Source organism: Passer domesticus, chromosome 4 (assembly GCF_036417665.1).
Source record: "Passer domesticus isolate bPasDom1 chromosome 4, bPasDom1.hap1, whole genome shotgun sequence".
NCBI lineage: Eukaryota > Metazoa > Chordata > Aves > Passeriformes > Passeridae > Passer > Passer domesticus.
The window spans coordinates 67,003,529-67,028,014 of NC_087477.1; the positions used below are offsets into that span (position 1 = coordinate 67,003,529).

Consider the following 24,486-nt stretch of genomic DNA (forward strand, 5'->3'; position numbering starts at 1 on the left):
TTAGCTTTGTTTTGCTTGACCATTACACAGCATATGACAGAAGTGACTTTACCAAAGTGTGAGAATCACATTATTTCAGCTGGTGGACCCCAGTTACTTGGTACTGCGAGAAATGAGTACCTGGGGTACCCACTCAGAAATTAACGAAATATAAAAAGAAGTCATACTTAAAATATTAAAAAAAAAAAAAAAATCAGCATATCAGAGGCAAAGCTTGAAAGAAAAAAAAGTCAAATAACTGGTATGAATGTTTATTTCTCATTTGTTTACTTGACTTTTACAATCTGAAAAGCTGGGTACTGGGGAATAACCTGTGTTATAGTTCTCTATACATTAACTGTTAGCATGTGGTATGAATCTTCATTTCCTGTAAAGTATTTAATATTTTTTCTTTTACAGGAATTCAGTATGTGTATATTTTTTGAAAAAGAATATTAATTTTTTCCTAACTGTGCCTTGCTTTTGCTTTTCTATTTTAGTGCCTTTTAGAGTTAACACATCCAGTTACAAGATGGGGACAATGACAAAGCTGAAAGCTTTTGAGTTCAGATGTGAAGTTGGCCTATGCCCGGCACACATCAATTTACATGACAGTGGAAGGTCAAAAATCTCATTATTATTTGCACTGTTTATGGCTTCCTTCCTAACCAATAGCTTCAAGGGCTGAACTGTAGGTCCTAGAAAATCATGTGATCTGTGAGATGATTTATTAATTTGAACCACTTGATATTGCCTAAAGCTATGAAAATAGGGATATACTAAAGAACATTATTGTAATTAATCCATTAGGAATCCCTTCAATTATTCATGTGTTTTAATCACTTGGGCATTTAACATAGTGCTAAATTACAATCATTTGATTACATACAGATATGTGGAGCTCTGACAGTCTTCTGTGCTGAAGGATAATATAGGCAAATGCAGAAAGATGACTTCATCCTAAAGAAACTGGTTGATTGTGAACTCACCTGCTAGAATTTAGGTGGTATTAGAAGCATTATTGTAACCTCTTGAATTTGTCAGAAAATCTGATAGAATTGCTAGATAGAGCTGTGTTCTATATTCATATTTTTACACTTATATTTCAGCTTTTTATGATGATGAAGGTTTCCCTGCAAACCACCTGTGAAATGAGGAGAGAACAACATAGTGCTCTTTCCTTTAATCTGCAAAAAAGAGCATTTTTTTTTAAATCCAGAGATGATCACAGTAATCTTCTAAGCTGACCTTCCTCAGGCAGAGGTCTTTTCACAGGAATTGGATCATGATTTGTATTTCAAATATGATTATTATTTTTAACAAAATGAACCAATAAAGGGATCCCCACATGTATTTAATTACTTTAACATTTTATCTTATTTTCCAGATTTGTTTAGCTTGAGTTTTTAACTTTTCAATCATAATTGCTTCATATTCATCAGCCTCAAAATTTTCCATATTCAGATTTCTTTGCCACTGGTGAGTGTCTTCACAGAGACATAGTAATCCCTTTACTCCCTTCACTTTGCAGTCATTCTTTGAAGTTACTCCTCTGTTTTCTGATCTCTTTGGAAGTTTGCACTCTAAATCAGAATGCTCATCTGGGGGGTTGAGGGGGTTTTGTGTTTGAACAAAGATAAAGTCTCTTTATGCTTTGCTCCAAGAAGTGTGATTTTGCATTTTGCTGAACTGAAAAAAAATTGCTGAGTTCATCCTTTAACATTAAAATGTCCTTCTGGTTATTTGTTCATCAATCTTTGCATTTGCCCATATCAGCAATTAATAACATATTTTAAGTTGCTGATAAAATAATTGACAAGTTGGACCAAGAGCCAGTCCCTTCTCCATTCATAGATGTGTTCTCATTAATGAGTGACTCCTACCACTCTTGTTTAATAACATCTTACCTATGACACAGTAAAACTTAATGAATAGAGACATTACTGAAAGACATGAAAGCTGGGGGATGTCATAGAGTAATTGAGTGGCTTGGGTTGGAAGGGATCCTAAAGATCATCTAGTTCCAAGACCCCTGTTATGGATCACACTAGTGACATCAGAGCAGGTAGCTAAGGCACTGTCAGACATCTTTATGTCACTTGATTGAGAAGACACAGAAAAATACCCATGTCTAAGACAGGTAGCAGGTAAAACTCCCTGGTATCTTCTCAGGCTCCTTGGGTTAATAAAAAACTAAGTGTTTGCTACTCAGCTGTCAAAATGTGCAGTTTCTGAATTTAAAGTTTATTATAATTTGTCCAAGATGAACAGTCTCCGGCTATGCTGCCTTCATAAGCAGTATAGAAATACATGAAATGTCTTTTTTTCATCCTTTATTAGCATAGTCTAACTCCAGACTCACTTTTTGTAAGTGTGAGTTTGTTTTATGTGTATATTTGCCCAAAGAGGAAAATGAGAAATGGTATTCTTGTTCATTAACTATGAGAAATACCCGAGTTTTCTCTCATTTAACAAATATAGATAAAAATGGGAATTCTTGCTGTTTTTCAAATATGTCTTCCAATTTATATGTAATCTGCTGCATGGAAAAAGTGTGAGACTATTAAATTACAGCTTTTCTATTTCTTTCCTGCAGTACTACTCTGCAGTAACAACACAATATGGAGATTCCTGAAAGTTTACTAGGAAGTGACAACTTTGATTTTCTGACAGGTAGTGGTGGAAGTTTGCAGAGTGCTTTCTGGCATCTGGAAGTGTTAGAATAAGGCATGCTGTTGATGAATCTGCTTCTGTAGTTTTTGAGTACCTTGTGTCACTGTTCCCTTTGAGGATTCCACTGTAACACTGCAAATACACTGCTCTACTTGGACAGGCATTTAACAAATGTTGACAGTACATAATCAAAGATAGCACCATGCCTTGAATACTCACGAGTGACAATCTTTTGATTTTGAATAGTGCTGGCCTGCTAAACCACTTAAAAAAGCTGTTCCCCACACCCCCCCCCCCCCCAAGCTATACATTAATCAGCTTTTCCCTGATGTGATCTTATGTAAATATATCACTAGATTAAGGCTCATGCTGATAAAGTTCTTTCTGTAGTGAAAAGTTCTGATTCAATATTTCAAGATTATTTTGAGGAAGGAAATGCTCTCAGGTGTTCCAGTTATAGGAATTCTGGAAAGTGCTGGCAACTGTAGATAGTCTGTGATGTACAATTTGGTAACTCTGTGCCCTGGAGGAAATTTTAGGTGGCTAGAAGTATGAAAATACAGTCTTATGCAAGTGTATAAGTGCCTTTATATAAGTGCATAAGTGTACACTTACATAAGTATGTAAGGCAGTGTTTCTGTACTTAAAAAAAAGAATATTCTTATATGTGTTTTGGAGATGGAGATTAATAAATTGATGAGGAGCTCCTATGACACAGTTTTATCCACACATTTAGTGTGCATAAGGATCATTAGGCTCTTGTAGAAAATCAATAGCTTGAACCTGGCTATTAAAGGATCTTTCTTTAGCTGCTGATATTCTAATGTGTTAATTAATGAGTAAAGCCATCTCTTTTAATGTAGTTTTATTTGTTTGGTATCTCATTTTGTGTGTTTTCTGTTCATTTTCTCTGAAAAGTTGCAGCCACAAAAGACACCACATGCAGAAATTTTTCTAACTGCCTTACTGCTCTCTCCTATTAGACCAAGCATTTAGAAGTTCCCATTGCTGTCAGGCACATTCACAACACACACTAAATCTTTATAAAGTAATTATTTTAAATTCTATGGGTGGCCCAAATGGTTAGTGGTGGGGGCACTCAGCATACCTGATGCTGGTTCAGCTTGAACCTAAATTGCAAATATTGATCAGCTTGGCCTGTAGATACTTAGAAACAACTGGAATGCTTTTCTTAATGGCCATGGCACAAGCAGCTAGTTTTGATCACTGTTCATGTTGTCTGATGTAGTGAAGGCTAAACATTGCTGGACAGCCCTGGAAGTAGAGAAAGCTACTGCATGTTTCTGAAGAGACAGTTTTAACTTGTTATCTGTTAACAGATAAAATAATTCAGGTAAATTATTGACATGGCACAGCAAAATCATGTTACTTAGTAATTGAGCTTACTAAATAGTAATGTGATTAAATACCATATATAGAATGTAGTCACCCAAAAATTGCATAAAAAGGCTCCTCCTATTACATTTTTAAATAATAAATAACTTCCTTGCTTGCCAGCATTTTTTCTGCTTCCCGAGTTCCTCTCGTCTTATCACAATGTGAATTTCAATGTGCTATCCTTTTTGGTCTCACTCCAGGACCATTGAGGAAGAAATCATAGAGGGAAAAAAGATAAAATAGTTTCAAATGATAATTTTTCAGTGTTTTGATAATCACCTGAGTCTGATCTTGGAAATAGCTGGACACTACATCAGCACTACTACAGCTGGACTCTCCTATCCACTGTAAGAGCTGGAAATGCTCAGCATATCACAAAATCAAACGTTAATGATGTGAGTTAAATATAGTGCAGTTGATTATATTCTCTCAACTTCAGTCTTTGAGGCTGTTTGTATATAGGAAAATATAAATAATTTGCAAACAGTTTAATAAGAATAAAATATTATAAGAACATATAAAAGCCTGTATTAAAATTCAGAAATTTCCAGTATTTTTTTTTCATCTTCTTAGCTTTTTTGTCTTTGCATGTATATCTGAATAAACACAGCTTTCAGTTCCATCTGGAAATACTTTTTCTTTTACCTTCTATTTAATTTTTTCTGAGATCTTTATCATTAGTTTTCTAAGCATAAGGTAACAAGCATGAAGCTAATGAGATTATAATTTTCAATGTGATTTTATTTAGTGCAACATTGTGTCAGCCTAAAAATGAAGGTTTGTATCCAGTCTGCTTTGTTTTCTCTGAATATGGAAGATGATTTAAGAGTTTAGCTGATACTTCGTCAGGGATCCGAGTGACAAATATGTTCATGCTGATTCATGGATTCTGTCTCCAAGCAATGTATATGTCCCCGGTAAATGAGGCTTCTGTGTCTTAGAGGAAATATATGAGTTATGTTCTACTGAAATATGAAATCATAAAACTTCTCCTAGTTTATAATAAATTTTATTCAAAACCAAAATGAAATATCAGAACTTTTTGGCTTCTCTTCCCAAGCACAATGTGCAGAAGCATCCTTCTATTTCCTCAAGATCTTTCTTCAGTGATCAAATTATGGTTAAATAGTTACCATAGTCAAATAAATTTTTAGAAGCTTCTCATTTCACTAGGCCATTTCAGCCACCCCATCCACTCTCTTCTTTAACCATTTAAAGGACTGTACCTATCAACAAGGCATTGTAGTATCTGAAATCATTCACATTTTGTTCCTGTTCTTCAGTGAATAAAAGACAGCAATGATGATTGCTTTGTAGCAGTAAGGAACTAATTTTGTAGATGATTTGTTATAACATTTTCTTATTCTAAGTTTTTTACCTCTGAAAATACCTCAGGTTAAGGAAAACATACTGTAGAAATAATAATTTCAGATTCTACTAATAAGTTCTTTATATAAACAAGGGGGTTAAAAAAGGGGTCATGGAAATGTTTTGCTTTAATTAGCTTCATTTGTTAGTGCTGCCCCATCTGCAGGTCAATCTCTGATAAGCAGCATTTTTTGGGATAGGAGTTGATGGTAATGAGCCCTTTCTGTTACCAGTGCTGTGCTAATAATAAGTGTTTTTCACTGCTTCCAAAACTACTTAGATGCTCATAAATAAGTCACAATCCCTGTGAGGTTTACTGCATATGTTCTTAATTCTATGGAATTATAAAAAAATAGTTTAATGCATATGTAAGAATTGAACATAAGTTCTATGTCCTGTACTGGGTGATTTATGGAAAAATGCATGATTGTTTGTGTAGTGGAGAAATTTATTCTTGCTGTTTTTTGGAAACTCTGCCACAAAATAAGGATGGACAGTTTGACTCATGTTTCTTTAGATATAAATGATATGTAAATGATAAAGTTGCACAGAGAAAGGAAATTCCAGTTTGTTTCTAGGGATATTTTGCCAAATATTGGGCTAATTAGGAGCCCAAGCAAAAGTAAAATGAAGCATTTTCCAAAGGTTGATCACCTGAAAGGGACTTCTGATAGCTATGAGTTAACAGGGAGCCTTCTGCTATTTATGTCAATGGTTTTGAGCACAATAGATTTAGACTCATAAATGAAGTAAAGACAGTTGCAGGAAGGGAGTGTATCTAGTCTAAATAATAAGCCCAAGATCAGTTTAAAAATTAATACCTCTTACTGTTATGAAGCAAAGCATATGCCTTACATATTATAGAACAGTGTTTACAATTTCATCATTAATACAAAGCATAAAATAGGATGAATACTGCTGCTGATAAATATGGTTACTTGTAAAACCTGCAAAAATAACAATTTAAACCAAGAGCAAATAATTTTCAACAAATTCTAGTGGAACTTTCTCTTTAGAATTTGTTGACATTTCCATAGGTTTACAGAAGTTAATCCAATAATCTGCTAGTATTCATTTCCTCTACTTTTTGTCCATCCCTCCCAAAGTTATACTCTTATGATACTACTTCTGGCACAGAAAACATTATTTCGTAAATCTCATAAAGGTTCATTCTCATTTATTTCAGTTTTTAGACTTTTAAAATAAGAGTTTTTCTTGTTGAAGCATGATGATATACAGATGTAGAAAAAAAAAGTATCTATTTGTATGGAGTCATATGGTTCTTGGGTATATTCATCCTGTGATTCTGGGATAAAAAATATTTGTTTAGGAATTTAAATGGTCCAATAGACTCATTAATTCTTCATGAGCTGTGGCATTGATGGCATTTTCTGGTAGATTGCTACTTTTTTAAGTATCAGAACAGACCATTCTCACAAAGAAAATGGATCAGCCCTGGCAGGTTTGCCTTACTGGAGCTGTCTCTCTGACCTCCCTCTGCCCGAGTCCCTCTCAGTGGCAGAGGATGGATCTTTTCATCTTTGGAATACCCAGCCCAAGTATTCTCCTCAGCCATGTGATTTTACTGAATAGTTTTAAAAATATATATATTCCAAGGGTCATTGCCTTTCATAGCAATGTCATGCGATTGTTCAAATTTGCTAAGTTATTGATGGAAAAACTTTTAGAAATAACTAAAACTACTTAGGCTTGCATATCCTTTTTATTGCCTCTCATTAATCCAATTTCGCCCTGTAATTTTGGAAAATGAAATATTACTCTGTACCTGTAACAAGTCTTGTAAGAATTCAGTCTTTGACGCATTGACAAGAAAGCTTCTTGGCAGCTATAAAACTAATTTTTCACCAGTAAATAGGTTATGTTTCTCTTTGTTGAGAAATATTTATTAACACTAAAAATCTAAAACTCCCTGCCACTTTAACCAAGGGGAGTAGACATATGCTCTCCAGAGAACTGGTAATAGCAAGCAGGAATGTTTTAATTACCATTAACAATGGATTTACATTAAAATCCTTTCTACTCATATCACAGTCACTGTCATGTCTCATATCACCTTAATCTGACAGGAGGAAAACCTTTTCTCTCAGTTTAGTTTGGCTACTGAATCATCCAATGAGAGCTCCACCCTATATGCTATAACACCAAAAGGGCTCATTATGACATGAAATTCCTCTGGCACAGCGAAGGAGCTCTCTGGAAATCCCACCCACCAATGTTTGCTCTTGGTTATGTCACTCAATGTTCTTGATGCAGTCAGTTGGTTGTTGCAGGTATCACCAGGTGTTCTGTGACCCACACAGCACTGTGAGATAACATGTGTAAACACAGATGTTTTTCTTCTAAGCCAGAAGTCCTGAATACAACCTGAAATCAATTATTAACATATGTTGTCCCCGAAAAATGGTCAGACTTAAAAAAAACCAAAAGAATTCTGGAGCAGTCTGCCCCACTTTTCCTATTTCTTTACCTTTCTCCTCATATACAATACAGAGATTCACTGTGCATGAACAGGCAAGATCTATAGACATTTTATGTATGAAAGACGATGACCTTTATGAGGTGAGAAAAAAACCCAAAGAGTGGTTTCCCCTGTACTTGTCATGTTTTCAAGTGCTTCCCGCACTTTCTAGAGAGACTAGCGCTGCTCAACTTTTCCCTACGTTCTAGACAAATTAAAATTTACCTACGTTCTTTTGGCAAAAGTAGAACCCCAAATTTTTTTCAATATTGAAGCATTTGAAGCTTTTTTTTACCTGGTATTTATCCACCTGCCTTTTTTTTCCCCTATAAATAGACAAACAAATGATGAAAAGGATAAAAATATGTAAACAAAGTTCAAGTTAATGCAACAGCAAAACCTTAGAGAGCAATATAAGGCGGGGGTAAATAAATAACTGATAGATTTTTGCTGATATATTTTTCTGTTCAATTTTTCATTCTGCAGAAAGAGAATGAAATTTTCCTTTCCACTCACAAATCCTTTCCTTTTTATACCAAAATCAGGTATCATAAAATACTATTGAAACTTGCCTTTGCTGAGAAAAAGAAAATCAAAGCAAACCCTGCCTTTTCTCTGAAGCATCTCATTGTAATATTCCTTAATATGTCAGCAGTCACCCACACATTCATGCAGAACTGGATTCGGTAAGCTTGCCCTATTTTTCAGTATTCATTTCACAACTTACAGCTGCACTCTCTAGTGGCCCAAAGTTTTCAGCAGACATCACTGGTTTAATCTAGCTTTGTTGAAGTTAAACAATTTCTTTACAGTCAGCAGTGAAAATTCCTCAAATACTTGTGCTAGAGTAGCCAGCTAATGCAACTAGAGAGTTCTGTAAAAATTCCTCCCAAATTCCATATAGATGCCAGTTTTGACTATTTCATCTGGAATATTCCTGAGGTATTTCTTACTCTGTTATGATACCTCTGCTCTTTCAAGATGCTGCTTCATTATTGAGGAAAGAATTATACAGTTTTCCATGAACCCATATGAAGTTCAGTTTCATTTTTCCAAGGGTCAAATCTGATCAAGAAATATTAAGACAACCTTCCTACACCCATGTCCACTTACACCCACATAGAAGATATTTCCTTGCAGTTCAAATAAGTATTGCTCAAAATATCTGTAGCTATGTGGCATCACACAGACCTGATATGATTCATCAGCTTGTGACTCTCTGGAGTTTTTAGCTTGTATAATTTAGATCACTCATAAAAATAGTTATTTAACAATCAGTAGGAAATATAAAAAATATACAAATTCCCCAGCTTTACTTTTGGGTGTAACTGATTACAGATAAAAGCCAATAAAATAATGAAAACCTGCTTTGTTTAGGCAGTCCCTGTCTCTGTGCACTGTTACATCTGCAGTAAACAGTTTGCCTTTCCTGACTTGCATGTGCTCAAGAAGAGTTCAGGGTCTTGGTTACTGCTGCAGTAACATGTGAAGGCTCAGACCAAAGGTATTCCAGGTTTTTTATTGCTCCACATTTGTCTTGTTGCTGGTACTCCCTCTAGTGCATAGGTCTGCTTGTTTTCTTTCTGACCTGTTTTACTACTCACTCTCGGTTGAAAGATCTCCCCATTCCCATATCCTGAAGTTTCTCAGGTTCTCTGAGTGCTCTTTAAATTCCTTTTTTATTTCAGCTAAATTATAAAATGATTAACTGTATTTTGGGAAAGGAAGGATACTGTGCAGCCTGAATTGATAAATTTTTCACACATGCTTTTCTCATGTTACTTACAATATGACCAGTTTTTCTCTAAGATTGGGTGTAATATATTTTTACACTACTTGGGTTTGTAAAGGTGGAATTCACTGTCAATCCATTTCCTTTCCTCAAAAGTCAGAGTACACAATCTGAAGAGAAGAAGGAGGTAAATCAGATGCACAGCTTCAGAAGCATGATGTGAATTCCTTTTCTAAATCATTATTATGATTATATAAAGTACAGCATCATTTGTTTGAAAAAATTCAGTGGTACCATGAAATTTAGTGTTCTACAGTTTAAGATTATTTTAAACTCACTACAAAATTATAGCATTATGATTAGTACCACACAGAATTTCTGATTCATGTATACTTCTATTATAGAAGAAAATTGCTGTGGACTTGATTAAGGCTTGAAGTAAGAAAACAGATACAGTGCAATCTGAACATCTTGACATCTTCTGAACCAGTTTTAGAAAAAGTACACCCTTCTAGAGATTTATCTCAAATTAATCTCTTCATATCTGTGGCAAATAAGACATGTTTTTCAGGTGCATCAAAGCAAACCTGAAGATTTCAGCAAGAAATCTACCTGTCCATTCCCTCTTGAGCAGAGTTATCAAATCTCTGCTTTATACATCCAATCTCTGGCAAAATTCCTCTGTATTCTTGTACCTTCTGAAGACTTTATTAATACCAATGTGGAAGCATATCCAATAATGCTCTCCCATTGCATGTGAATAGTTGCTCCATGTCTAGGCAGTACACATTCCTGTTTATTATCCCATCATGGGAATCATTCTCCCAGAGGCTTGTCTCTTCCCCTGTGTCTGGTTCCCCATTCACATTCCCTGTGGATTACTGAATCTCTGAGATGAGGCCCTCTGGGAAGTATGGCAGTGTGTTGTGAGAGCTGGCCTTTGAGCTGGGACATCAGGGATTTTATATCTGGCTGTTACATGGGCAGGCCGTTTCTCTGGAGGTTTATATCCAGGAAACTTGAACTTGAATTAAGTTAACAACATTTTGAAGTTTTAGCTGTTTGGAGCTATACTGCATGGTGCTATATTCCAGTTCTCATGGGCACAGGACTGGTTTTCTCGTTGCACTGGACTGGAGCAATGTAGATGTGTTCCAGCAGAGAAGATGGGTGACTTTCTTCAGATGCCTTGCACTGATCAGACTGATCAGAAGAAAACATTCAGTGTTTAAAGGGATGAACTCTAGTTTCTAGACTACATTAATTTCATTCAAAAATGGGATGTAGGGGTAGTTGAGAGCATTCTCTTTTAAAAAGAGCTGTTATTTCTGTGTAATAACTAACACATATTTTGCTCTCGCAAATCAAAATTCTGTTCTAGTAATCATCTGGACATCCAGACTGAATATTTTATGGTGAAAATGTATTTCTTAGCATTGTAAGCACAAATTTAAAATTAATAATTATTTGCAGAATGACACTTTTGAAAGATATAAGACAAAAAAAAATCTTTGAAGTATGCTTAAACTGGAAGTTTTTCTGCTGAAGTTTCAGAAACTCTGTTATCATCTTGAAATTCAGCTTAATTTGGTAGTGGTTTGTGATGGGAATACAGCCATGTCTGGAGTGCTGTGTCATGCTAAGGACTCAAAGGACATTATACCAGCAGGTGTTGTTCCAACAGTGCAAATACAAGCGTTGTTCAGTTCTAAATAGCAGTGGGCCTGAAATACGTCCCTAGATGTGAATCTGAGTGGAAGTGCCTCCCTTTACTTTGGCAGCATAAAAATCAGTTGTTAAGGCAAATGCTTCTATGTCATTATGGACAGAATTTACTGACAGCTTTTTTCTTACAGCTGATTGATAGGCTGTTTCCAGAGGTGTAATTATTGTCCTTGCCTGTGTGGATAGACCCGAGATGTCTCCAGTTGTTATAGATAGGTATGGGATTTTGTGTGTAACATTTTGCACAAAGCAATATACTTAAGCCATAGTTCAAATGTCCACAGGAAACATCACGAACATAAAAGTTGCAAATGTATGTAATTGGCATGAAGATTAATTCAGTTCAAAGGGAAGCTGACTGATTAAAAGAACTTTGAGTTCCAGTATCTCATGAAAGATAAATTGCAGAAAGTGGATACTTGCTCCTTTGTATCTTTTGATTGTTTTGCTTAATCAGTAGGAACTCCTGATGGAAGTGAAGGCAGTGAGGTGCTGTGTTCCATTATGCTTGCTTTCTTTAGGAAACAGTAGGTTTACAGTTGAAAAGTCTGCTTTGTTTATCAAACTCTGGTGTGTACAGTGCCAATTTTTTTTTTCTTTTGACTCTTTCCTACCTATTGCCTTTAAAAATGATGTTTGATATCTTTAGATGCAGGCTGTTTGTGAGAGCCTAGTGTGAGAGCCTAGTGTGAAGGGGAAAATAGGGGAGTGAAAAAGGGGTCACTTTGGTGTCCTGCCACAGACTGGGCACAGCTTCTGTTTGTAATCAGAGGGCTCCCCTGGTGCAGTCTATGGCTGCTTGGCAAAGGGCTGCTGCGGCTGGCAGGGTGGGTCTGTCCTCAGCAGCTCTCATCTCCTCGGCATCTCCGGCTGGAGCTCGCTGAGGAGCAAACAGGAACGCTGCTCAGGGCTCCTGCGTGACCTTGGAGTGGCACCAAAGCCCTGGAACGCTGGGTAGGTTCCTTTCCTTTGGTTTTTAGCCCCTGAGCAGAGCTTTGGTTAGGTCCTAGTCAGTGCTGGTTGTTGCTAACGGCCTCTGGCTTCTTCAGAGTGTCAGTCCACAAAGAAAAATAATGCCATGTGGGGATTTATTGCTCTGCCTCTGTGAATGAGAAGGTAGTGTAGAGAAATGGTCCCCAAGCGTACAACTGGCTTTAAGTGGCTCAGCTGCTTTTCTGCACTTGAGTGACAGTGGCATTAAGGCAGCACAGAATCCCAACTATTCATCTTTTCTGGGTAGAGCAGCTGTCTTTCAGCAACAGCTAGAGGAATGCAGCTCTCCTCTATGACACTGATGTCAGGCAAGCTAAGATAGGAAGGATAATAGGTTCATGCATAGAGGATTACATTATTTCCTTTACCTAAACAACTGACTAAGGTAAGAGGTAAATATTTATTTACCATCTAGAGATTACATATTTTTTTATCATTTAAGTTAAAATCAGAGTTTTAAAAAATAATAGATAAAATCTGATTTTACTCCATCTGTATATCTTACAAATACATTAATGTTCCAGATAAATAATTAAAACCAAAGGAATATTAATACACTAATTTCAATTAATACTAGGAATGTATGAACTGAGAATAGTTAATGAAATTCTATATATTTTCACTTTATCCCCAGTCCATCTCCTCTCTTCTCCCCCCCATCTCCTTTACCCATAGTATTCGGATTTGAGTTATGTAAATATCCTGCAGGAAAACTAAAGGTTAAGTTTTTGTTTAGGATGGAAGTGTTAGCCCCTGAGAAGAAAAAACATGACGAGAATGAAGATTTGCAACAGTATCCTCAGAAGCCTGCAAGCTGTAAGAAAATGCTTAGGAATTGCTGCTTGATAAAGCGAATTTTTGCCTGGAAAAGTTTGAGCTCTAAAGGTACCTTTTCTATTGAAAATTGTAGTGTAGGTGAAATTGTTGTCCTTCCAAGAATTCTGAGTTTGATACAATGGTATTACTGAATTTAACATCAGTCAAGTTACAGGTACAAAAAGTCTCTGCTGTCTTGAGTCTATTGTGCAAAGAGATTAAAAATGGTACAGCTTTGATTGAGGTGCTTTATCATAATGTGATAAAAATAATTGTACTGCAGGAGTATTCATTTTGCAGCACATAAAAATACATGGTCTGCAGAAAAAAAAATCCTTCAGTCAGAAGAAAAATGAGTAAATGTAAAATCCCAGCAATTAGATGTATTATTTTATGATGGCCCAACCCAAAATTCTGTTTTGATGAGTAAAACCTCCTTTCATTGTTGTCAGAGTATATTTGCATGAAAATTACATGATCAACCCCTTTGTCTTTGAGGAATGAAGAAAGGTAACATTCTGTCACATTTATACATAATGATGTTATGTACTGTATTTATTAATAAATACTAAAAGAATTTTTTTTTTTTTTTTTAAATTAGAAGTTGGCTGTGAAATGTCTCACCATTGAAAGTTGAACTCTTTTATGAATAATAAATTAAACAGCAACTGTTCTGGAATGATGGTTAATCTGCTTCACATTATTTCCTTCAGAAACATACAAACAGTTAAGAATTTTATTTACCAGATTCCTCTTTTTACCATTGTGTTTGTACTTTGCAGTATTATGTAGAAACAGAAGAAAAAACACTGCCCGAAACAATTTTTTTTTGCATTTTGGCAGCATTTTTCATTCCCTCGTACACAGTTTATGACAGAAACAAACAAAAAACCCCCAAACCTTGTCCTCAGTGTATCCAATTTGTGTCAAACAGAATGAAAAGAAATGCATAACATTGCTTTGTCATAAAGAGCTAAGGCACCATAACCTGAGTGTGTGATATGTTACTTTATTTACACATTTATTTTAAAGGCTATGCTATAGAAGCTTAGTTCCATCTTTTAGAAACAATGTTCTGGTTAAATATGACCTACCTCTGGTTTTAAATCTCTGCATTATCCAAGTAAATAAGTGCTTCATATGCCTTTTAATCTAAGCATAAACATTTAGCTATTCTCAGCCACTCATTTTTAAAAGTTTTTCATTTTTTCAAAAATGGTTGCTTTAATCACATGAATATTATGGTTTGCTAAATACATGTTTGATTTCCTATTATTGTATCAGGTTGTGGCTATAATTTGCTGCACTTTTTTTTTTTTTTTTTTTTTGTATTGTTACTGGTGCTAATGAGGCAAAAATATTCTGTAACTCTTTCAGAGCACTCATCCTTCTGTTCATACAATCACCTTTCTAGAAACGACGGGTGAATCTAAAGCAGATTGCATTGAAGTTTATAGGTCCGATTCTTCAATATCTTCAAACTGGCTAATAATTTGCACCTCTAAAAAGGGTCTTAAAACAGTCAATAGGTGATGATAGAATTAAAGATTTATTTTATCTTGGCAAAATGGATTAGCAGACAGATTAATCACTATAGAATCAGGCTCAGTTTTACTCCGGCAGAGACAAAATCAGAATCTGACAAATGTTAACTCAAAACAGAGCCATTAATTTTGCTTTGTGTAGTAGCAAATTATAGGATGCATATTCCCATAGGGATACCTTTACAAGAAGATTTGAATATTTATCAGGATCAAGAAGACAGACTTTCTGAGGCACTTTGTTCAGTACTGTGCTGTTGCCCAAGGTGACCTCACTGGCCAAATAGGTTCTGTTGGACTGCAGTGATGGAGCATTCCTACAACTCATGACAGTGCTGTAGGAGCTAAGAGAATGGCCCCAGAGCTGCTTGCTCAATACCTACTGTTTTCTGTGGGAAGAATGAGACTGGGTTTGCAAATGACATTGTGGTGGCTTATTCCCACTTAGATGTTCTTTTACAGAAATCAGATTTCCCACAAATCTAAATTACACTGGTGAAGGGGTATAAAAATAGTCATTAGGCAGTTGAGGCTTCCAGTTTAGTATTTAAAAAGAACTGAAATTTTTTGTTCGTATTTCTAAAAAATCACGATAGCTCCAAGTTCCAGATTATGTGGTAACTCATTGTCCTTGTAGCAGTTTGCAGCTGGAAATGCTGGGCAATAATGGATATTTGATCTTTCTTTTACAAGAGATACCGTTTCTCCTCTACAATTCATTTTTCACATTTTAGTTTATTTGTATAATCTTGCAGCTGAGTTTGTCAACATGTTTTAGTTCCATAGAATTAATTATTCTTTCAGAAACAATTTCCATTTATGAATTTGGAGCAGGAAAATAAATATTTGATTTACTGCAATGTTGGGATGATTTAACTCTATATTCAGAATGGAAAATCTTCACTCTTTGACAATTTCTAAAATTTTATCATCACTGTGGAGGTCTTCCTGCTCTTCCTGTTTCAAAATCTGGGAATAAGAAGAATAAATACCAGAATAAATACCAATAAATACCAAAATAAATATCTTTCATAAATACCAGAAAGATAATTATATTCAACCTTTTTTGATGTAGAATGTAAACCTCATGGATTCAATGCACGAGTGCATCCTCAAAAGGATGATCAAGAGAATTTAAAAAAAGAGCACTTTCTTGTATTTCAAAGAAAAGTAAATGGAATAACATGGTTGTCAATAGGAAACGTTTTCATAGTAAACCCAGTATTTTAATCAATGCTCAAGGCTCAGTAATTTGATTAATTCCATCAGACAGTAGTTTCAGAGAGCAGGTATCTTGTATCTGAGGCCAGAGGAACAGACTGCGGCAGTGCCAGGAGTGCATCAGTGAGAGCTTGATGCTGCAATAAACTCTGAGCCCAAGTTTAAATGACCTATTGAAAAGCCTTTGATTTAAAATGCTCAATTTCAAAAATGGGCAGCCCTGAAGTATCCTCTCACAAAACTGGCAGCCTCCTCAGCTAACCCAGGGCAGTTATGAGTCTTTCACGATCATTCTATGCCATGAATATACATTTGCTGCAGATTTTGTAAAATGCAAATGACAGACACCAAGAGGACAGCAAGTGTCTTTCATGAAGATAAATTTGCAGGCATTGTAGTGCTGATTCCGTATTTCATACTGCTAAAAATATACATGATCAACTGTTTATTTATGTTTTTTACATTGTTTATGTTTCCTCATATCACATATTTATGAGATGAGGTATGAGTGTTTTAGGAATAATCCCAAGCTGTCAATCATTGTGTGTGTTTTATCCTGTCAAACAGTACATTTGATAAAGTATATATGGAAAAAATAGCCCAAGTTATTTCAGAGCTAGTTAAAATTCTGCTCTGCCTAGGATACTTCATACTGTCTCAGACCTTAAATAGCTCAAAAAATTCCTGCTGAAGATTGTCAGTACCAGATTTTTAAATGTGGACTTTGTGTAAATAGGGTAGTAGTTTGTCTTCTGTGGCCCATTTGCCTTTGGTTGTCCTATGCAAATAAGTTGACCATTGCTTTGAAATCTAGTCACATCTCAGGGTCTCTGAAAGACAGTTAAAAATTAACAAAAATGTTTATTCATATAGAATAGGGGTCCTTTGGACTGAATTATTTTTTCAATGTCTCTCAGCATCACCTGCTGCGTGCTTTTCTTTTGAGCAGTGAAGTGGTGAGAAAAAGACAGCATGTAAGGTAGAAAGTGATGACATCAGGATTACATACAGGATTTGCATTCCACTATCAAAGCCCTCAACTGCCTTAATTAGAAAGCATCATGACTCATGAAACAGGATTCTTTTTCCTAACTTGATTACTGTAGCAAAAATATCTTTTTTGTTTGCTTGTGCATGGAGTGATAGTTCCTGAAATCTTCCTGGTCCTAATTAATCTTCCCTAGAGGAAGAATATGAAATAAATGTTGCAGATAAAAGTGTCAGAAATAAACAATAAATAATAAGTCTTCAGTGTCAGGAATACCATATACACCTGACTTCATTCCCTTGTCCCAGTAGCTGCTCTTAACTAACAGTCCTCTCCTAAACCGTGGCTGGTATACAGTTCAGATCTTAACTTGCCCAGTAATTGAATTTTTAAGGCCTATCAGATATGTTATTTTTTATTTCCTGTCATTTCAAACTCCTGTTGTTTTCGTGGATTTTTTTTCCCCCTCAGCTTTCTCATAGATGCTTTGAGCATTGTTTGGTTTCTGTTGAAATCATAGATTTACATGAGAAGACTTTTTTATGGGCACATTTTTCTCTATGTCCCTCTAGAACTGCTGTTCACGTGGCTTTGCAATTTTGATTCTGAAAGCCTCTAAGAGGTAAAAAGAGAGGGGTAGGAAGAGGAAAGCAAAAGATGTAGGGATTGAAGAAGGGATTGAGAGAGAAGTTGTGGAGAGACTGAGGACTGTTGCTTGCCAGACCCACTACTCCTTTCCATTCTAGGTGCTCAGCATGTAAATAATTAGATCATAACCCTTTGCAGTATTTCTTGAATGCTGAAAAAGGAGGCTTTGCAGTCTATTATGCATGTATTAATGACTGAAGAGATTAACATATCTGAGATTTTATGCTCTGAACACAAACACAGAAATTCATTTAAAATGGAACCTTTAATAGTTTTAGGTAATACAGAAAGCTTTATTTTTGTAGTGAAAACTACAAAAAGAAATTTGCTTGAGAATTCAAAGCAAGCAATGTTTAGCCCACTTCATCTATTTGAAATATTTATTAAAATGTTTTAGAATTTGATGCTGCTGCTCTTGGTGTACATATTATTCTGAAGTAAATCTGCTATCCAGAACATATACCGAGAAAAACTTAAAGGGCAAAAAGCTTTTTCATTTTGTGTCTTCGAATGATATTTTTTCACAATTAATGAACATTGCTCAATATTGATTTGCATATTTCTTTAATTACAGTAAAGTGTGAATTAGCACTGTTTTCTTATTTGTCTCTACTAAGTCAAGGTTTCATGTTGCCTTATACCTTCTGGCTTTCTGTGCAAATGATCCATTTTGTGTTAGGAGAGTTCTACCTTCTGAACAAATATTGACTACATTGTATATACATATTTTTGAACTCAATGAACTGGATGGAAAATGTGAATATAATCCATTTAAATATAAAAGTTTTGTTAAGTAGACATTTTTATTTATTTCAATTGTTTTCCTTGAAATCAATATTGGATTCTATTCTTAGCTAAATAATTCTTCACTTAGAATTAAGATGTAGATGTATGTATTTACTGAGTATGAAGAAGCTGTTTTAAAAATGTTAAAAAAAGAAAAAATATGAGGGGTAATACTCTATTTTTTAAATTTTTTTTAATTTTTTTTTTTTTTTTTGCTTTACACTAAAGCCTGTTTACCCATAATCTCATACAAAGAGTTTGTATTAAGTTTCCTGGCAAAAAGGGGCACCGTGTAGTTTGTTCCTTTCTTGCCAAATGCTAACTCTTGAAGGCAAATAGTGGCAATAAAATTAGAGGCTCTCCTTGGTGAATGTAATTTTCTTTTAAATTTGTAACATGGAGAGTAATCTCAGTAAGGCTTCTAATACTCTCTTCAGGGCAGCAGTAATAGTTAATGTCACAAATTAACAGGAAGGTGTACTATTTAGGAATTCTTGTCTTTCAGAGCATTAAAATGGGAATTGGAAAAACATCGATTCTCACAATTTAGAATTGTTCCAGATTAATGTTTTGGAAAGGGGTTTTACTGTGCAATTGTGTAGACCTGTTAAACTGAGCATTGCATGTAGCTAATGAAAATGTGAGGCTCTGACACACACTTTTGTATGCATAAAATTATGTCACATCATTTTTTGATTAAAACAGTTTAATAGTAATTCTCTTTTATTTTTTATGAGAAACATCCCATGGACACGTACCTTATGAAGATTTTGATTCTTCTTAAAGTTTTAAAATTATTAGTTAGAGGCCACAGTCGTTATGAAAAATCTTGTAGCTTTACTCCATACTTAAAAGGTTTTTAAACATTTCCAAATTTTCAAATGAAGTGGCCGAACTCTTGCAATAGACACTACTTTACAGTCTGGGGAGAATTTATACCTGCATCTTTAGAGCCCTTGAAACAGTTATTAGTGCCTATAAAAGTAAGTATTATCCATAACTAAGTTCTTAAAGGTGCTTGATACAAAGATAGCAATTTGCAAAGTGCAGATTATGGAGTCAGTTCTCCTTAGAGTGAATGTGCCTGTTGTGTAAGGAGAATGATATTCCATGGAAATCAGATTTCCTTAGGGTTTGACATTCAAAGGGTAAAACATGCTCCATCATCAACTCCTGAGAAATAAGGCTTAGAAATATTTGGGTGTATCACTTCATGGAGTTTCTGCTTTATGCTTCCCTGGATATGTAAACATTATACAACAAGGTTTGCCTCTGCTTTTCTCTTGGAGGTTTGTTTCCTTCATGTCAGAATGGATTTTTATGGTCTCCTGCAATTGCCACCTTTCTAATTCCAGTATTGCTGTTATCAGGAGGGACAGGATGCTGGATGATGAAGCCTTAACTCATGGCAGGTTGCTGCCTAAAACTATGCATTTGAAGAATAGGACCTTGAACTCATGAGATTTTTTGCTCTTTGTGTCTCTTTCTCTTCCTACTGACCAGTATTAACATGAAGCTGTTCACATGAGTGTCCTAAGAATACAAAATTTTAAATTAGCTCTAATTAAGAGCTATAAACAGACCGTTTTTATAAACCATTTAGTTTTTGATTAATCATCACAAATGTGTGTTTTCTTGTCATATAAAAAGCATGAGGAACCATCAAGCAGGCTGGAACCTTTCCAGGAATGTCACTCTGGACTCTGCATAGCGAAATTTTTATTTTTTTGAGGTCATTAATTGTACTTACGAACGATCAACTTGTTGTTCAGTCGCTTTAAACTATTAAAACACAATCTTCTTCAGTTGGGTTGAAGAATGTAAGGAATAGCTGATTAACTACTTTTTAACCAGCTAGTTATACCAGAAATATAATTTTCTCTAATTCTTGTTTCTGTAGCAAAATTTGAGTTATTTGTTCAATATTATGCAGATATTTAAAAACTGTTTATTGCACCACAATATAGAAATTATATTCTCTGAAGATTAAAGAAAGTCAAGTTCTGACCTCTCAACTGGAGAATCTGATGTCTAATTTTGTTTCCCCATACTGTCCTTCATTTTTACACAAAGGTCAGGGTCCTATTTCTAAAAAGAAAAAAAAAAAAAAGACAACTCTTGCTAATTTATGAAAATCTGTTACCTAAAAATCAAGTTCTAGAAATTTAACAAGGTTTGGAATACAGTAAATGGTAGAGCTCTTTTGGAGACTTAAATATATCCTGTAAGAAACCAAAATATATTCCTATTAAGTCTCTGTACTTACAGTATCTTGATTTTTACCATGTCTGCCAACTGCTGATTTTTTATTTAAAAACATTTTATCAATCCAAAACTAATAGGCCAAAGAAGCATATTAGATTAAGGGGAAGGACTTTTATATTCATAGCATACTTAGAAAATGGAATAAATCTTTAAATATCTTGCCACTTTCCATCTGGGCATCATTCCAGCAATTTAAATGATTAAATATACTGATAGTATTCCAGATTAAATGAGAGCCCTGAATGTCTTTTTATAAATGGTAAGGCTCATAAAGAACTGAATTTGTTGTGGTGCTTGGTGAGATAGGCATTTTGTTTATGGAATTTAAACAAATTGTGTTAGTGCTGTATAACACAACTGCATTTGCAAGTGTCTGTCCCCGGAAAAAATCCTGTGGCTGGAAGGAGCACTTCTATTGCAGATCAAGGTAGCTGACAGAAGCAGTTTCTTAAAAGAAGTCTGCAAAACCAGGGTTTTTGGTTTTGTTTTGTTTTTATCATGCTGAATCATTATGACTGGATAACTTTTTGCAAAAGATCAAAATAAAAGGAAAACCAGCATATCTCAGAAATGAAAAGTTAGGGCAGAAGAAATGAGGGAAAAACAGTAGGAACTGACAAAATTGTGTGTTGCTTTATCCCTCCCCACCTTTAATTTAAATTCTTGTTTCCATGGGAGTCTGCAGTGCAGTCTTGGTAATTCTGGCACACAACAGTTCCGATAGGATAATGTGCCCTTTTTTCAGCCCAAAAAGGGTAACTGGGAGGATATGGGACTTTTCATTGTTGCAGTAAGGCTGTCCTGCTGGCACCTCCCTGCTGTTCCTCCCAGTGACATTATCTTCTTGGCAAGGAGGTACATTCTCAGTTGTTCTTAAACTTTCTTACTCATCCGTTCTGCGTGCAAGAAACTAAGGAAAAGTCAGTAAGGAGGTGAAGATTTTCACCAAGCCATCTAAATGTTTAGTGGGCTCAATGACCGTATTAGTCATATGTGGCAACAGTGCAACTGAATTTTCCAGATCATCCCAGCCAAATGCCAGCAAGCCTATACTGTGTAAGAAAGCAGAAGTCATACTTGGCTTCACATATGTCACAGAAAATGGTGCAAGAAGTACTGAGCTACCTGTGTGCTTTTTGCACTGTTCTCTGCAACCCTTTATGTTTGAGGCCAGTCTGATTTCTTTGTTATACATGGTGGGAAAAGGAAAATTATAATAGATGAAAAAGTTGAAAATTTTATTAGCTGTTATACTGAAAGCCCTTTTCTAAAACATCATTTAATTAGTGTTATCTTTGGTCTTGCAAAAGCAAGATACTTGAAAGGGTTGGGCTTACCATTCTCAGCAGTAGAGAAAACCTATTTCTGACAATAAGAGAACTCAAGGTCTAGGGCATTAGTAAGGTGAAACTGTTTTCATCACCTCCTGCTGGCCTAAGCATGTGCATAGGTTTAAGTAGTCTTGAATGTAACAGCAAGGACTGCCAGCAAAAATGCATCATAGTTAAACCTCTGTCAGCTCACATCACCAAGTTCCTCTGAACAGAATTAGCGTTACTACATTTCTTGTTATACTTATTGTATATATATATTTAAAGCCATTAAAATACTACAGCTTTTGACTGTAGCATCTATCAGCTGAGCTGTTATAAATTTCTCTAAGTTTATCTTTGTCTGTTTGTGTTTATCTTTGCTGGTTGAGAGGTAAAATTTTTTAACTGAAGATGATTCAGTTGACAAGAGCTACCCTTTCCAAGCTGTGATAGTTTCACTGCTTAAACTAAGTCCTTTCATTCATACCACTTCTGATGAAACTGAGATGAAAAGTGACCAGTGAGAAAAATCAAACCTAGATGGAGTGGGTGAATCATCACAGTATGTCCCTACAGCAACATAGAATCCACTCTTGTGTTTATGAATCTCAATAATCTCTGCTGTGAGGAAAACCAGAAGTTACTCCAATTCTAGTTTTGAATTATATGGGGACATGGTAACTTTACTGCAGCTATCTGTTTGTCTCTTTCCTAGCTGTAAATTTGTCTGAAACCAAAACCCCTCTACTTTTAGTACAATAACAGTGAAATTCCATAGTTGTTGAGTGAGCAGTTTAGAAAATAGTTAACAAAACAGGATACAGAAAAGAAAAGAGGTCCATATGGTTAATTTATGCTGAAGATCTAGATTTCTTCTTCCACAGAGCCCTTGTGTCATAGAATCATAGAATATGCTGAGTTGGAAGGGACCCATCAAGATCATCCAGTCCAGCTTCTGGCTCTGTGCAGGACACCCCCAGAATCACACAATATGTGCCCAACAGTGCTGTTCAAACACCTCAGCTCTGTCAGGCTTTGTGCTGTGGCCCCTTCCCTGAGGAGCCTGCTCCAGTGCCCAAACACCCTCTGGGTGAAGAACCTTCCCCTCATATCCTGATGTCTAACCTAAACCTCCTGATGTGACGTGAAAGGAGTCAGTTCTGACAATTTCTTCTTGTTTTCTGAGTGAATCCTTGGGGTTTGATGTGCAGAATATTGAGCACTTACACCATTACTAACTAGGCTTTGAACATATATGAAAGGCTGTGTATTAGGCAGTGTGAAAATGAGCTTCCATGAGTTTCCTACCAAGTGCCCAAATTAGCCAATACCTTTGATCTTAATCTCACTGTGCCTCTGTTCTGCATAAAGTAAGTATAATAATAACCTCTCATCTCGCAAGGATATTTTGAATATAAATGCAGTAATGTTTGTGAAGCACTCAGACACTGCAGTGAGGAACATCAGAGAGAAGTCTGTTTTCAGTTCAGATTTTCAATAATGTTTGATAAGTAAGTTATGGGGGCACAAAATGAGGAAAGTGTGACGTTTTGAATTTGGTAAATAGCTAATATCCGTGAATTAAATTAACTTATCAAAAGATGCTCCTGTTCAAACTAAAGCACATCATCATGTCATTAAAAGTTGCACCACAATGCATATGTAGAAAGGGGCTGAACTAATGCTGTTAGGATTTATGATCACGGTACAGTTCTTTTGATGTATACTTCCTGTGTAATTAATATATATACCAGAATTTCTGCGTGGGAAGTTTTCATAGCATAAAACTCAGATCTTAGCTTGTAGTACAGCTTAAAAGCAGGGGTAATGTGATTGATCTAAGCATCAATCCCTATTACAAGGGGTGAGGGGTATAGAAGGATGTGTCTTTCCCTTAATTGTGTGATGCTGAATTTTAGCTTGCTGGAATGAATGAGAATCTTGCCATTAAATCTCACTGTAAAAGGAATTCCACTCAATTGCTTAATATAAATAACCTTACTTTGATAAGTTAAATCTTTATGTAGGAAAACAAAATAACACCCAACTTTTAGCTTTGTAAAGTTACCTTTTTAATGAATATAGTATTTGTCAGAAGGAACATTTTGGGGAAAAAGCATTTTTAGTTGATTCTGTGCTTTTTGAATAACAAATTGTAACAAAATAATACTCCATTTTTGCTAGAAATGTTTGGTTTCTCATTTCAAACATGATGTCAGTACTTATTTAATTTATAACCTTATTTTAACTATTTCTTTATTTTATAAGCTTCAAACTATAAAATCTCCAAGTCTCGAGAAAAGAACAGGAAGTTTTAGAATTTTATCACCAAAATTAAATCACAGAAATGGGAAAAAAACCCAATATAAATTTATTTTTGTAATTCAGTTAAGCTACAATTGAATCTATATAAAAACTAATCAGTATACTATAATTGAAGTGATATTTTTGGACCAATGTACCAGCTGGTATCACAGATGGTACAGATGGCATAAAGCTCTTTAATGAGACAAAGATAATGTGTTGGCACAAAGAAAGTTGAGTATATGAACATGTGATTT

At 35.3% G+C, this 24,486-nt stretch overlaps 1 protein-coding gene across 4 annotated transcripts in view; it reads left to right on the forward strand.

The window, feature by feature from the left end:
• Positions 1-24,486, forward strand: part of KCNIP4 (potassium voltage-gated channel interacting protein 4) — a 385,018-nt gene that overhangs the window by 29,035 nt on the left and 331,497 nt on the right. The window contains exons 1-2 of one of the 4 annotated variants that reach the window (XM_064418513.1): positions 12,578-12,732; positions 13,084-13,232. The exons of the other annotated variants lie outside the window; for them this stretch is intronic. Coding sequence (XP_064274583.1) covers positions 13,085-13,232 — 148 coding nt within the window. The 5' untranslated portion in view covers positions 12,578-12,732; position 13,084. Of the gene's footprint in view, positions 1-12,577; positions 12,733-13,083; positions 13,233-24,486 lie in introns of those variants that run through there. 4 annotated transcript variants of the gene reach the window in all.